Source organism: Nerophis lumbriciformis, linkage group LG09 (assembly GCF_033978685.3).
Source record: "Nerophis lumbriciformis linkage group LG09, RoL_Nlum_v2.1, whole genome shotgun sequence".
Taxonomy (NCBI): domain Eukaryota; kingdom Metazoa; phylum Chordata; class Actinopteri; order Syngnathiformes; family Syngnathidae; genus Nerophis; species Nerophis lumbriciformis.
Window position 1 is genome coordinate 34,199,482 of NC_084556.2, and position 13,710 is coordinate 34,213,191.

The 13,710-nt window shown below is 36.5% G+C and overlaps 1 protein-coding gene across 1 annotated transcript in view; it reads right to left on the reverse strand.

Moving 5' to 3' along the window:
- opcml (opioid binding protein/cell adhesion molecule-like) overlaps positions 1-13,710 on the reverse strand; it is a 384,261-nt gene that overhangs the window by 18,155 nt on the left and 352,396 nt on the right. Inside the window, exons 5-6 of the mRNA XM_061963274.2 lie at positions 8,433-8,553; positions 5,969-6,120 (exon numbers count right to left, since the gene is read on the reverse strand). Of these exons, the coding sequence (XP_061819258.1) occupies positions 5,969-6,120; positions 8,433-8,553 (273 nt within the window). The remainder of the gene's footprint in view (positions 1-5,968; positions 6,121-8,432; positions 8,554-13,710) is intronic.

The following is a 13,710-nucleotide window of genomic DNA, read 5'->3' on the forward strand; positions in this document are numbered from 1 at the left end:
TGTGTGTGAATGAGTGTAAATGGGGGAGGGAGGTTTTTGGGGTTGGTGCACTAATTGTAAGTGTATCTTGTGTTTTTTATGTTTATTTAATAAAAAAAAAAAAAAATTAAATTAAAAAAAACGATACCCAAAATAAAAAAAACGATACCGATATTTTCCGATATTACATTTTAATGCATTTATCGGCCGGTAATATCGTACATCTCTATTTATAACCCATGAACACCCATTTGATATAGGTAAAATTAATAACTTTTAATGTTTTAAAACAATTGGATTTTATATTGACACATTTTAAATGATTAATTATGATTTCTTTTACAGAATATAAATCAATTCAGGGATATATATATATATATATATATATATATATATATATATATATATATATATATATATATATATACACACACAGTGTTGGGTTAGTTACTGAAAACCAGTAACTAGTTACAGTTACTAGTTACTTTATTTCAAAAGTAACTCAGTTACTAACTCAGTTACTCACACCAAAAAGTAATGCGTTACTGTGAAAAGTAACTATTTAGTTACTTCTTCTACTTTTTTTTTTTTAAAGCTCCCATTAATGCCCTTTTAGCCTTCAATTCAGTACTATTATTGCACTGGAGAATAATACAATCTGTTGATCAACTTGACATGCATTTGCATCACTGAACTCTGCTAAGCAATGTGGTCTACATACAACACACAAAGACAAAGGGCCAATTTATTTGAGGCCATAACAAATTGACAGAACTATTTTAAATAGCTGCAACATAACATTGATAAGTAACAAACAGCATAATAACAACATAGCTGTAAACCTGGCTTCACCTAAGGAAGGCACACGTGACATACACAAAGCCTAACCAGGCAGATTTGAATTGTTGTTTTGGGCAGTAGACGAGATCTTTGATCCAAGACACAACTTACATTTAACTAAAATGTTTTTTTCTTTGTGCTCGACAAAAGAAAAGAAGTAGAATATCTCATACTTGCCAACCCTCCCGAATTTCAGTGCCTCTCCCCGGCACAACCATTCTCCCAAATTTCTCCCGATTTCCAGCCGGACTGAGTGAGGACAGCCTGTCGTCACGTCCGCTTGGCCAACCAAAAAGTAACCACATAACTAGTGTTCTGTGGTTACTTTTTGGTTGGCCAACGGTTTACGTTGTATTGCGCACCCCCCTCAGCTCCCTCCCCTTCCCACACCCAGACACACACACACACACACACAAACAGAGCGCAGAGGAAGAATCAGAAGCACGTCACTGCTTCGCTGCAATAAAACACACTCAGATCTTCTGTTTCTAGCCGATACTACATAAAAAATAAGGTAAAATAACGCAGTAACGCATCATGTAGTAACGGTAACTGAGTTACTGAATATAAAAAATAACGCGTTAGATTACTAGTTACCGCCGAAAGTAACGGCTTTACAGTAACGCGTTACTTTGTAACGCGTTAGTCCCAACACTGTATATATATATATATATATATATATATATATATATATATATATATATATATATATATATATTAAATGTTTTTAAAATAATTCAAAAGTACAGCTTTATATGGACCAGTTATCTGCACGACACTTTCTGTGAGGTTAGAAAAAGATGAAGTCTGGCCAGAGAGTAGTCGTGATTATCTCTAGTGGTAAGGCAGGTTTCAAGAAATTTGTTCTAATTCCAGCAAACATTTACACATAAGCAGGCACAAAATGTTCCCCGTAAAATTTTATGTGTCTGAGCAAACAAACCTCCTGAGCATTGCTTTGACTACATGTGAGCAATTTCAGACCACACCAGTATCACATCTGTCCAAAATCTGTGATGATAAACAATTACATGGCTTTTTACAGAATTAAATTACAGCAACAGTTGCCATTTGATGACCTTTATTATAGGTGATTTATCCCATTTACGAACAAAAAAAAATCTTAACGTCAGTGTGTGTCAACTAGAGTTGACACACACTTTATGCCATAAACATAAAGCTAGTATCAAAAATAAACTACTTTCACTGTCAGTCACAACATTAAGGCACTTAAAGATGGAATAATAGTGCAAGTTGGGGGTCTTGACATTGTACACTTTCTCAGAAAATGTGCAGGCATTCTCATTGTTTCAGATTTGCTGTCTTCCATAACCAGAGAATAACCTGAAACTTTGCCTCCTTTTTTACCGCGCTGGAAGGGGAACTGCACTTTTTTTGGAACTTTGCCAATTGTTCACAATCATTATGAGAGACAAGAACACACGTCTTTTTTTTTAATTAGGATTTTAAAGATGATAAAAAAAACACCTTAAAGATGTGGCTTAAGATAGTCACCGTTGTATCCTTCAAAGCCCTCTAAAACAACTCCAAAACCCTCCATCAACATTTTATATACACACTGCAAGTACATATATAATGTAGTAACAGACACGTTCATAACAATATGTACCCTATTTTGATCATTTTAATCATTGGTGTGACTGATTTCTTCAGCGCATTGATTTATATTTCCATAGCAGCGCACGTTCGACTTCTGGAAACAAATGTGTGTTCTACTACCGGAAACAAAACACTTGTGTGTGTTCTAATCATGGCAGACTTGGTAAAAAACAACAAATATGACTATTTTTGGACAAATGAGGATTCAAAACCTTATATTTTTGGAGCTGAATGAACAAAGGATGAACTGCTGCTTCTAGAAGCGAGCACGTAGGAAGGGTGAAACGTTGAAGCAGACGGAAGCCGATAGAGTGAGGTCGGTGTGACACGAAGCTGCAAATGTACAATTTGGAGACACGCTATTTCGACATAAATCAAGTGCTTACCCAAATAAACCGGAAAAAAAGTCCCCCCCTCCTCCAGCTGGACCAAACGCACAACTGTCCATCAAGTGAGTTACACTTTAAATATTGTACATGATACACGCAGCACGTCATGCGTGTTTTTACAACTACAGTGCATATGCTGTATGGCTCGCTGTGTACAAACAAAACATGAAATGTGAGCTAATACTTTACAGATACTGTAATATGATTGTTCATGTTTTTCAGTTAGTACAGATTGGTGTCCTATCGCAATGTTGTGCATTACAAACTCAAACGCGTTTTGTGTTGTTGTAGAAGCGAGCTTATCCCTCGTCGTAGCTAACTTTTACGGTTCATACCGAAGCACGCCGATGTGCTACTACACTAGAAAGAGAGTTCCTCAGTGTTGGCCCCTACAATAACAATGTCGCTACAGTCTGGTTCTTATGCAGGTTACGGAACATAAATGAAGTATTGTTGACGGTTTTATGAATACATTTTAAAGTGATATAGAGGTAGAATTGATTGCTCCCATTAGCTGCAACCTAGAATAGACTTAGACTTCCTTTTTATTGTCATTCAAATTTGAACTTTACAGCACAGATAAGAACGAAATTTCGTTACATAAGCTCATGGTAGTGCAGGATAAAAAAGCAATAAGGTGCATATATAAATAAATAAATATATATAAATAATATATAAATATATATATATAAAATAAATAAATATATATACATATATATAAATAAATAAATAGATTACTGTACAGATAAATATATTGCACTTTTTCACATGCGTCTACGTTTATGGATGTATGTTATATTGTCTTTTTTATTCCAGCGAGTTAATCCATTTTGGGGGGAGTTGAGGGGATAATTTAATTATGATGCGTTCAAGAGTCTTACGGCTTGAATGGCTTGAATGAGCCGATTTTGGCTTGAATGAGCCGATTTTTAAACGTGAGACTACAAAAAATAAAAATAAAACTTTTGTCTTCTTGTCTCTCATAATGATTGTGAAAGATAGACAAAATTAACAAAAAAAGTGCAGATCCCCTAGAAGTCGGCCGCAGTGTTAGCTTGCCAACCTGCCAGCGTCACTGTTAATGACACTAATTGTCTGTGTCAGCAAACATGTGTGAACCGTATCATATCATGTAAATGACACTGGGGACCACGGCTCTCACCCGGGAGGCCTCAGGTGGAGGCGTGGTTTATAACATGTTTAGGAGCCATTAATCACTTCCTTTTTGAGCATCACTTGTTGGCAACTCAAGAATAAAGACTTGTTTGGTAACAACAAATGTAACCTTAAAGCAAATATCTAATTTAACTAACCAAAAATGGAAACAACAAATGTGTCCCAATTTCAGTTTACATTCTTCTGCTTTCACATTTTATTTTTGTTTAAAAACGCAGGCCTCTAAGCATTAAGGGCATTGGTGGTGGTTCTTCGAAGCTTCCATTGTGATAGCCATTTGCCCATAGGTTCATCAACAGTTTTATCATCTTTGAAGCTGGTGAGGATAGGGTTTTAGGATTGTTGGGGTTTGGTATGGACTACACAGGCCAGCTACTCAAATCCAAAGTTGTAGGTTTTGCTAATGTTCCATGTCTGAAAGCAGATTTCGTCCGAGTCGTTAGTTTGGGAGTAGTAGTCTCTCTTATGGCGGCATCTTAAGACTCATTCATGGTCCTTTCCAGCCTCACTTTGTTGTACTCGGTGAGGCTACAAACAGTCAGTTTCAGGGCAGTGAATCCATACAAGTGGTGCCCATCTACTTCTTGATATACACTGTAGGTACTAACTGTCATGTCTAGTGTCTTGAATTTAGTGATATACATTTTTGTTAACCATATTAGTCGGTGGCGCAATACCAAAAACCAAGCTTCAGACACCACTGTTTCAGTTTTCCAAAAAGTTAGCTCTTATCAGTGGTTGTAAGTCCCTAATGATTTATTCCATTAGTTAGTAACGCTAAACCATGTCTTCAAGGCTTTCATTGTACAACCTTCCACAAATCTTGACCGGCCATTCTAGTAACATTCAGTGAGAGTAGAATCTCTGGTCAACGAGTTTCTCTCTGATAATTGATATGCTTATACTGTATATGGTTAAACTTCATTAGAGCCCATGTTATGTTGGAACCAAGCTGTCCAACATACTAGTCAACATTTGCGTTTAAAAATATGTGAAAATTCCAAAGACAATAAGGCATTTTCCTTTAGGCACGAGAAATTCAGGGTGAAAGATTATCTCTGGCCATCCCGTTCTCTTCTTACAAGTGAACTGATGTTCACTTCCATTGCCATGGTGAAGGGTAATGAGGACCCTGCCATTAAACCCACTTCCAATGATGTCATGTTGTTGCATACCCTGTTGTTGTTATAACGACTTGCACATCTTGAAAGTAGTTTCTGACCAGGTCAAGGACACTCTTTGCAACATTAACAAAGTCTAAGGTCTTCCAGATAAAATTGGTGAACAAAATATGCTTGTAAAAGTGCATATTATTTAGAAAAATTTCTGTTGTGAAAAATCAATGATATGGTTGCTTCAATTAAATTAAGAATGACTGAGCCCCCCTTTCAAAAATAGTCAGCGTCATGAAATGAGCATAAATCCTCCCCTTTGTGTTTTCACAAAGAGTGCCGGCATTTAGGTGACAGAAGAAAGGGAAAAATACACATCTAGCATCAGCAGCATCGGAGAAAAGTAGGTATACGTTTTACTTTTGCATCTCACAGCGCATAGCTGTGGTGCCTTTAAGGACTGTCGAATTAATTTCAAAACAGAGCCATTACTCGGTTTTAAGGACAGGGGAGGCTTAGCCCACAGGAGGTGCACTTACAATAATGTCATCATCGTCATCTACTGTGTGAAATCCAAAGGGTTGAGTTCATATCTACCTTACATTATAAAGTGGAGGACAACTGACAGATGTATGAATCTGATCATATTTATATGCCAAAAAAAAAATGATTTCAGTCACATCATTTTGATCTTTGAAATGCCAAAAACTTAAGTTGTTTACATGCATTTTAAAAAGCTGTTTTCGACTGAATTCACGCTATAAACTAACAAAAACATATTTTTAGTGCATGTAAGCATACACAGTATGTGTATGGGGTCTGGCGGGGGTGGGTTTCATCAATTCAACTCACCATAAAGAATTATGCTGGCGTTAGTGATTCCCATGGTGTTCCTGGCAACACACGTGTAGTTCCCATAATCTTCTTCAGAAACGTTGAAGAAGATGAGCATTGACTGTTTGCCTTGACTCTCTATCTTAATCCCATTGACTCCATTAAAAAGCCTGTAAGACATACAGGGAAAATGTTGAAAACTGGAAATATACTGGGTCATGTGACACTATTTCACCACTAGTAAATACAAACTTCTAGAAGCTGATTCAAATTTACATGCAAATGACAACATCAAAAACTATACCTTAAAGGTGCCATATGTAATAATTGCATGTCAAGTCATCATCCTGGTATGTCAAAAGGCATTAATAAATCATGTTCTTTTCGAATACCTTTATAACTGTTAACGGTAGTTCAGCCGTGATATGCTCATTTCAAAATTAGATTTACAGCTCCGAAATATTATTGTTTTCATTTCGATGCCCCGCCCTCCACTGTTTGATCAATTAAAAAGTCTGCGAGTGTGTCACATCCATGTTGCCAGTTACACACCGCCCTCTTTGTCTGGCTACTGCCACTGGTAAAGTTACTAAACATGTCAGACCTTAGTTAATCTAAAAGGCCTTGTTACGATTCGCAACTTATTCATGACAAAGCCAGGAACAAAACAAGGATTTGTATCGGGGATGCCTTTGAAAGATGGAGACGATTGAAGGCGGGGAAGATTTTTTATTCTGACGCTAAACTTGCTAATTTCCTCCTTGAAAGGTAAGTCAGGCATTTATGTTTTCTTATTACTGGTAATAAATGGAAATGGACATTTCGTATGTAAACTATATTGTCCAATACAGTCTATGATCTTGTCTAACAAATCTAGTATGTCCGTGCAACGAATGCTTAGGAGCGAAGCACCATCACACTAGTGTAGCTTAGCATGCTAGCCCGGTCAATGACACATCGACATGTAGGCCTATTAGCCTGTATGTTGATGTGTCATCCAACTGACAGGGCAAAATATATTTTCGACAAATAAAACCTATGTGGATATTGGTATAGTGCCTATTTCGTTCTCAATATGCTGATACGCTGAGGAAATGTGTTCCAACATTAGCACGGCTAATTGTGGTTTCTGGTACTGTATGTTCATCAGGCACATATGGGTGGTATTTGCTTGGCACAATATCATGCATTACATGTCATGATTTTCTACTTTGCGTAATGACATGGTAGTAGGCTATATGATTTATGCGTAACATGATTTATGCGTAACGTAGGTTGGCTCATAGAATTGCACTCTGCACTGAAAGATGGTGATGTGCGTACATGGAAGAGAATGCAGTGCGTCAGGTTGGATGCAACATGGAGTTATGCTGAACGAAATGTGGCGGTAATTTTACTGTTGGCCTTTGCTTGCCATCAAAGTAGGCCTATGTGATATATAATATGTTATTATATATTATTATATATAATTATTTCGATGGTGGTCCGTGCGATCAAATTAGACATTTTAGCAGAGTAATGCCAACATTCTGTCCCGACTCCGGACGAAAACATTGCTGCGTAATTTTACAAATACATGTGGCTAATCAACATCAGTAAAATTTGGCATAATTAATTAGTAAACCATCTTGCAAGAAACATAAACAAGAGAAACCTACAGCGAAAGGACTCACCATTTGAAGTTCCTGTCAAGACTTGGACATTGGCGTGGTTTGTTTTCCCGAGATGCATAAGAATTGGACCGGACATAGCGTGAAGTTAAATACATGATTTAATAATAGACTATAAAAAGTATAAGCAAAAGGCGCGCACAAGGCGGGGAACAAACTTGGCTAATAAAACAAAACTCGCACAAAGGCAGAATTATGGAAAAAAGGAACAAACAAAAGGCGCTCACAGCGGAGGTACAAAACAGTGGCTTGAATAAACAAAAAACTTACGTGGCAAGAAAAGAGCAGCATGAACTATGACCTGGACAGAGTAAGCAGCGTGTCAAGAGTGCAGAGCATGAATGTGATGTCGCCAGGCCGACCAACAGAAAATGGCAGGCTTAAATAGTCATGTGGTGATTGAAAACAGGTGCGTGAGTTCAAATGAATCAGGTGCGTGAGTCGTGAGGACAGGTGAACTGATTGGTAGTCATGGAAACAAAACAGGGAGTGAAAAAACAGGAACTGACAGAGTGCAAAAACCAAACAGAACATAGCCAAACTAAACATGATCACCAAAACATGATAGTTCCTTGTAGTAGGATTCGGATTCGACTGCGTATCTGGCAACCTCAGTCATGGAGAGTGGGAGAGGACTACATAATTTTGCAGTACCATTTCTGGCCACATTACTACATATGGCACCTTTAATATGTAAATATACTAATTTCAAAGAGGATACAGTATGTGTAAGAGTGAGGTTGAACGCTTAAATATATTTGTCAATTACTTAAAATAAACTGAAAAAAACTCTCGGCATTGGAAAAACTAACCTGCGATCTTCTTTGTACCATTCAAAATTTGCATGTGGAACAGCAGAGGCTTCACATTGAAGGATTCCTTTTTGTCCAACTGCAGTACCCGTACCTCTTGCCTTAGAAATTAGGGGAGGATCTATGAAAGACATACAAAAACATGTTTAGAGTCATGACACTATTATGAGACAGGCCCATTTGGGGCCTGAAGCAGAATTTTATTAGGACGCAGCATTGTATAAAGTAGGAGTGTCCCGATCTGATATTGACATCTGATATCAGCGCGATATCAGAAAAACAACAAGTATCGGATGATCTCGGCTTTCATCTAAAATCTTCAATACTTGTGCAAAGCTGAACAGTCAGTTTACATCTAAATGTCCTCTAATAAGCACTAGGGCTGCAACTAACGATTAATTTTATAATCGATTAATCTGTCGATTATTACTTCGATTAATCGATTAATAATCAGATAAAAGAGACAAACTACATTTCTATCCTTTCCAGTATTTTATTGAAAAAAAAACAGCATACTGGCACCATACTTATTTTGATTATTGTTTCTCAGCTGTTTGTACATGTTGCAGTTTATAAATAAAGGTTTATAAAAAAAAATTAAAAAAATATATATAAAAAAATAATAATAATTATTGCCTCTGCGCATGCGCATCGGCATAGCATAGATCCAACGAATCGATGACTAAATTAATCGCAAACTGTTTTTATAATCTATTTTAATCGATTTAATCTATTAGTTGTTGCAGCCCTAATAAGCACACGTTTTGTCTTTTCTTTCAGTTTAGTCAAGTCATTTTTACAAAAGGTAAACATGGTAAGTTACCATGTAGGCTACTACAAGCTACACAACAGCTCAGCACACAATAGCACACCAACATGACATACTGTACACATTAGGTGTCCTTAACCTCTTAAGGCCCAAGCTGTTTGTTTACGTGCTTTTTTTTTTATTTCTCTTTGCTATTTGGGCTTATTGGACCCTAATTAGAATAAAAACTAAGAATCATCTTTTTATATGATGTACTTAGTCCATAAGTAACAAACGTGTACTTCATGTTTAGTGACATGCTAATTCTTATTTTTACACTTTTTCCAAATTCCATTGTATGTTATACTCTTCTGACACCACCAGATGGCAGTATAAGTGTCCACAAAAGGGCCATAAGACCCCAATTCAGTAGTGTAGACAATTTTGAAAATAAGAGCTAAAAGGTGCTGTCCACGCATGTGGCCACTCAGACCTTTAGAGGTTAAATGAAAAATATTGCATTTGAAAATATGACATTGTCCTCAAATGAAAAATATTGCAGACTAAAATATGACATTTGTCAATATAATCAAGTATCAAATCATTATAGTTGCTTATTACTTACAAATACAAAGTTTCCAAGGCAGAAGCGCATTAGAAAGTATCCAGTAACAAACGTGCCCGCATCAATCGATTCACTGCATCGAGTATTTAACCTAATGAATTATTGTGATCACTATGTGTCGCAAAAAACAATTTTCCACGACAACTCCATAAGTCTATCATAATGTTAGTGTTTTTTATTCCAACCTTTGTTTTGAGTAATTTTATTTATGAAGCGTTTTCTAACAATCCACACCACAAAATAATACAAATACATAGGGTGGAACCTCAATTTATGAACCCCTCCATTCGCAAACTTTTCGATTTACAAATATTTAGATCGAGCCAAATGTGCCTCTGTGTGTGAACGTTTCATTCAGCAGTTAATTTTGTGTCCCGTCTGCAGGCAAAAAAGAGGGCGCAGCAATTCTGGGGAGGCGGAGCACTCCACGTCCCTTGCTGGGCATGCGCAGTACTCTATAGTCACTTCTCAGCGCTTCAGCGTGTGTCGTTTTTGGGTTTTTCCGCTTTTCGACAAGTTTTGTCCATTTTGCTAATTCAATATGAGTCCCAAAAAGCCAACAGACCAGTGTAGAAAGGAGGGAATCACTGTGAAGTTAAAAACAAGACTATTTGCGAGGAGTACAATAATGGCGCTCACAAGTATGGAAGAATCGAGAAGGCAGGCTCTGTGCCACAGCAAGTTTTAAATGTGTTGAGACCGGACTTTTCCTGGAAAAATATGGAGAAGAGCTTATTCTCGTTCGGCGGCACCTCTTTCAAGCGTGCACACACACACACGCACGCACGCACGCACACACACACACACACACACACACACACACACACATTATTGTATTTGTTACCTTCTTGAGACCTCCGAATAATGCCTTACTCTTTAAGACCACCCTTTCTAGATATATAAAGATTTGTATTTACAACATTAATAACACATACTGTACATACTATGCCAATATAAAAAAAGCTTGTTTTGAAAAATGGGTTGGAATTTCACATGAAAAACTTATAATTTTGGCAGTATTATTATAAAAGTCGTAATTTTACTCAACGCAAGTCAAAATTTTACAAGAAAAACTGAACATTTGTGTAATATTATGATAAAAGTTGGAATTTTACTCAATAATAGTTGCTATTTTACAAGAAAAGCTTAAACTTTTGGCAATTTTATGAAAAGAGTCGTAATTTTACTCGACGAAATTCACAATTTTATAAGAAAACTTAAACATTTTAGCAATATTATAATAATAATCGGAATTTCACTTGGCAAAATTATGACAAAAGTCATAATTTTACTGTAGAAGCTAACTGTTAATGGCCACTATAGTCTTAGTACTGTAGTGTATTTGTTCATCCTATGGTCACATATGGTACGCGGGTTGTCTTACGTCAGCACCGGAAGTCGTAAAAACAGCTGTTCACCTGGCGGGTTCTTTCGAGGATGGATAGGGAAGTCCTTTAGCTGCCGTATTGTTTTATCGTATATTGCTGCCTTTGCACCTGTCAATGTTTATTTTTGTATGCACATTAAATCAACCAAAAATCCTGACTTTGGAGCAATGTTCACGGAATTTAGTATCTGGCTCTCTATTAGATGCAATGGTTTTCCGTATTGGGACCATGATTTCGGTCCTAACCTGTTCACCGGTCCTCACATGGAAGGTACTTTTCCTTGTTGATGTCTCAAGAAGATAGAAATACAAGAACACACACACACACACACACACACACACACACACACACACACACACACACACACACACACACACACAAATCCCCCCCTTCTATCCCTCCCTCTGTCTGCTCCTTTCTCATCCGCTCCTCCTTCGCCAAAGTTAATGTTAGTGGATTTTACGTTTTTAATTGTTTATTATTGTAGCAATAAGGTTGTTAAAGTTTGATTCTGTGATTCCTGATTGTCTGTGAGGGCACAAAAGGGACTTCAGTTTGTACGCATGTGTTGGGAGAGCAACGAATACGTTTGGCTTGTTAATAAGGAGAAAGTTGATCCATCACCCCCGTGTTATGTTTGTTTGATATACAATAATGTATAAAACTTTATATTGTGAACAAACCTTAACTAAAATGTGTTTTTTTGTTGAGGCTCGAACCCATTATAATATTTACTTTGTTTCCTATGGAGACATTTGCTTCACTATATGAACTTTTTGATTCACAAACCCTGTACAACAACCAAATCGAGGTTCCACTGAACTATGATTCCTGCTGAAATCGTATTATTTTGAGTATTGGCTAATTATCAAGGCACCGATTTTGGTTTCGTATCAGAAGGGAAAAAGTTCATTCGGCACACCCCTAATATAAAACACTTGAAAGCAATACTTGAGTTAAAGTACAAGTATCACACCAGAAAATGACTTTGAACGAAGTTATAGTCTATTTTCAAAATAATTCTTTAGTGAATAGCTTATACTGTACTTAAGTATCAAAAGTAAAATGATTTAAACAAAGTGAGAAGTTAGAATATTGACATTTGTAAATCTTGCAACATTAACATAACATTAGCAGAAAATCACTTAAATAATCACTTTAAACCGATAACTAACAAAATACATGGTACTACTGACGCTCCTCTGTAACCCGCTATTATTTGGGCCTGATATCATTAAAAAAAAACAGCATTCTCCACTATATTATATTAATGTGCCTGAGGAAACTCTTAGTATTTTTTAAACATTGTAATTTCAATGTAGATAACTTGTAAATAGCCTAAATAAGTAGACAAACAATACAAATACAATTGGCTGTGTCTCTGGTAGCAGGAATTGTACTTGAATAAATAATGATAACCAAAAACAATAATAACGTTCTGGTCTCTGTTTTGAAAAAATAAATACTCCAACCATGCACAACCAAAACATTACATAAAGTAGCTTATCAAGTCTCAACAAACACCATTTAACTTTATTAAATATTGAACATTTTGAAGTGCAGTGTTGGGAAAACTCGGCCTGGTGGTTTGTTTTTTTGACATCACTTTCCAACACTGGCATACTAATTCGTCTTTGTTGATGTGCTTATCTTCCATATTCGAATTGAAGCTGCAATATTCCCACTTCGGAACATTTGGCTTTGCAATCCCTTTTGTCCTTTTAATCGCTACTACGTTACCTTACAGTACGTTACGGGGCCAACTTCTGTGTGTTTATGTGTGTGTGCATACTTGCAGCCCCACCTCCACCCACAGACTCAAAGAGAGTGGATGATATACAAGAGGGTTCACTCATTCAGCTATACAACAAACCAGGTGCTGACACTAATGCTACAGTATGAGTGAACGCTCTTGCAGGAACCAAGAGACGAAGGAAACAAACACGGACATGCCAATTTATTTATCCTTTGATTAATTGATTTATTGATCGTCGGCCCAGGCCTAGTAACGAAAATGGTTCAGGGGGAAAACAACTAAACAAACATACTCACTTTATTTAGGAAATGCAGTGGAATGAAAGTAAAAATTGTCAGAAAGATAACGCAATAGAGCACAGATATGTAAAAATTATACTTAAGGTTGAGTTTGAGTTTATTTGGAACATGCATGCATACAACATGATACATCACAATTTCCAGTTTCCCTATTCAACATGTTCGAAAAGGAGTAGGAAGAAGCAGAGCTTATTTAATCCTACCAACCTTTCCTTTACATTGCAGTTGTTAAAAACTTTTGTTCACTTCCTGTTCTCAATTTATTCACAATATACTCCATAAGTAATAACAATAAAAATAAATAAATTATAATCTATGAAGTAAGTTACATTTCATATGGTGAGATGAGTAAGATTATCTAGTAATAAATAATCAGAATGTTTATCATGGTTCTTCTTCTTTGTACTTTGTAAACACTTTTAAGTTTGAAGAGTTTCTTGAAGTGGATCATATTAGTACATT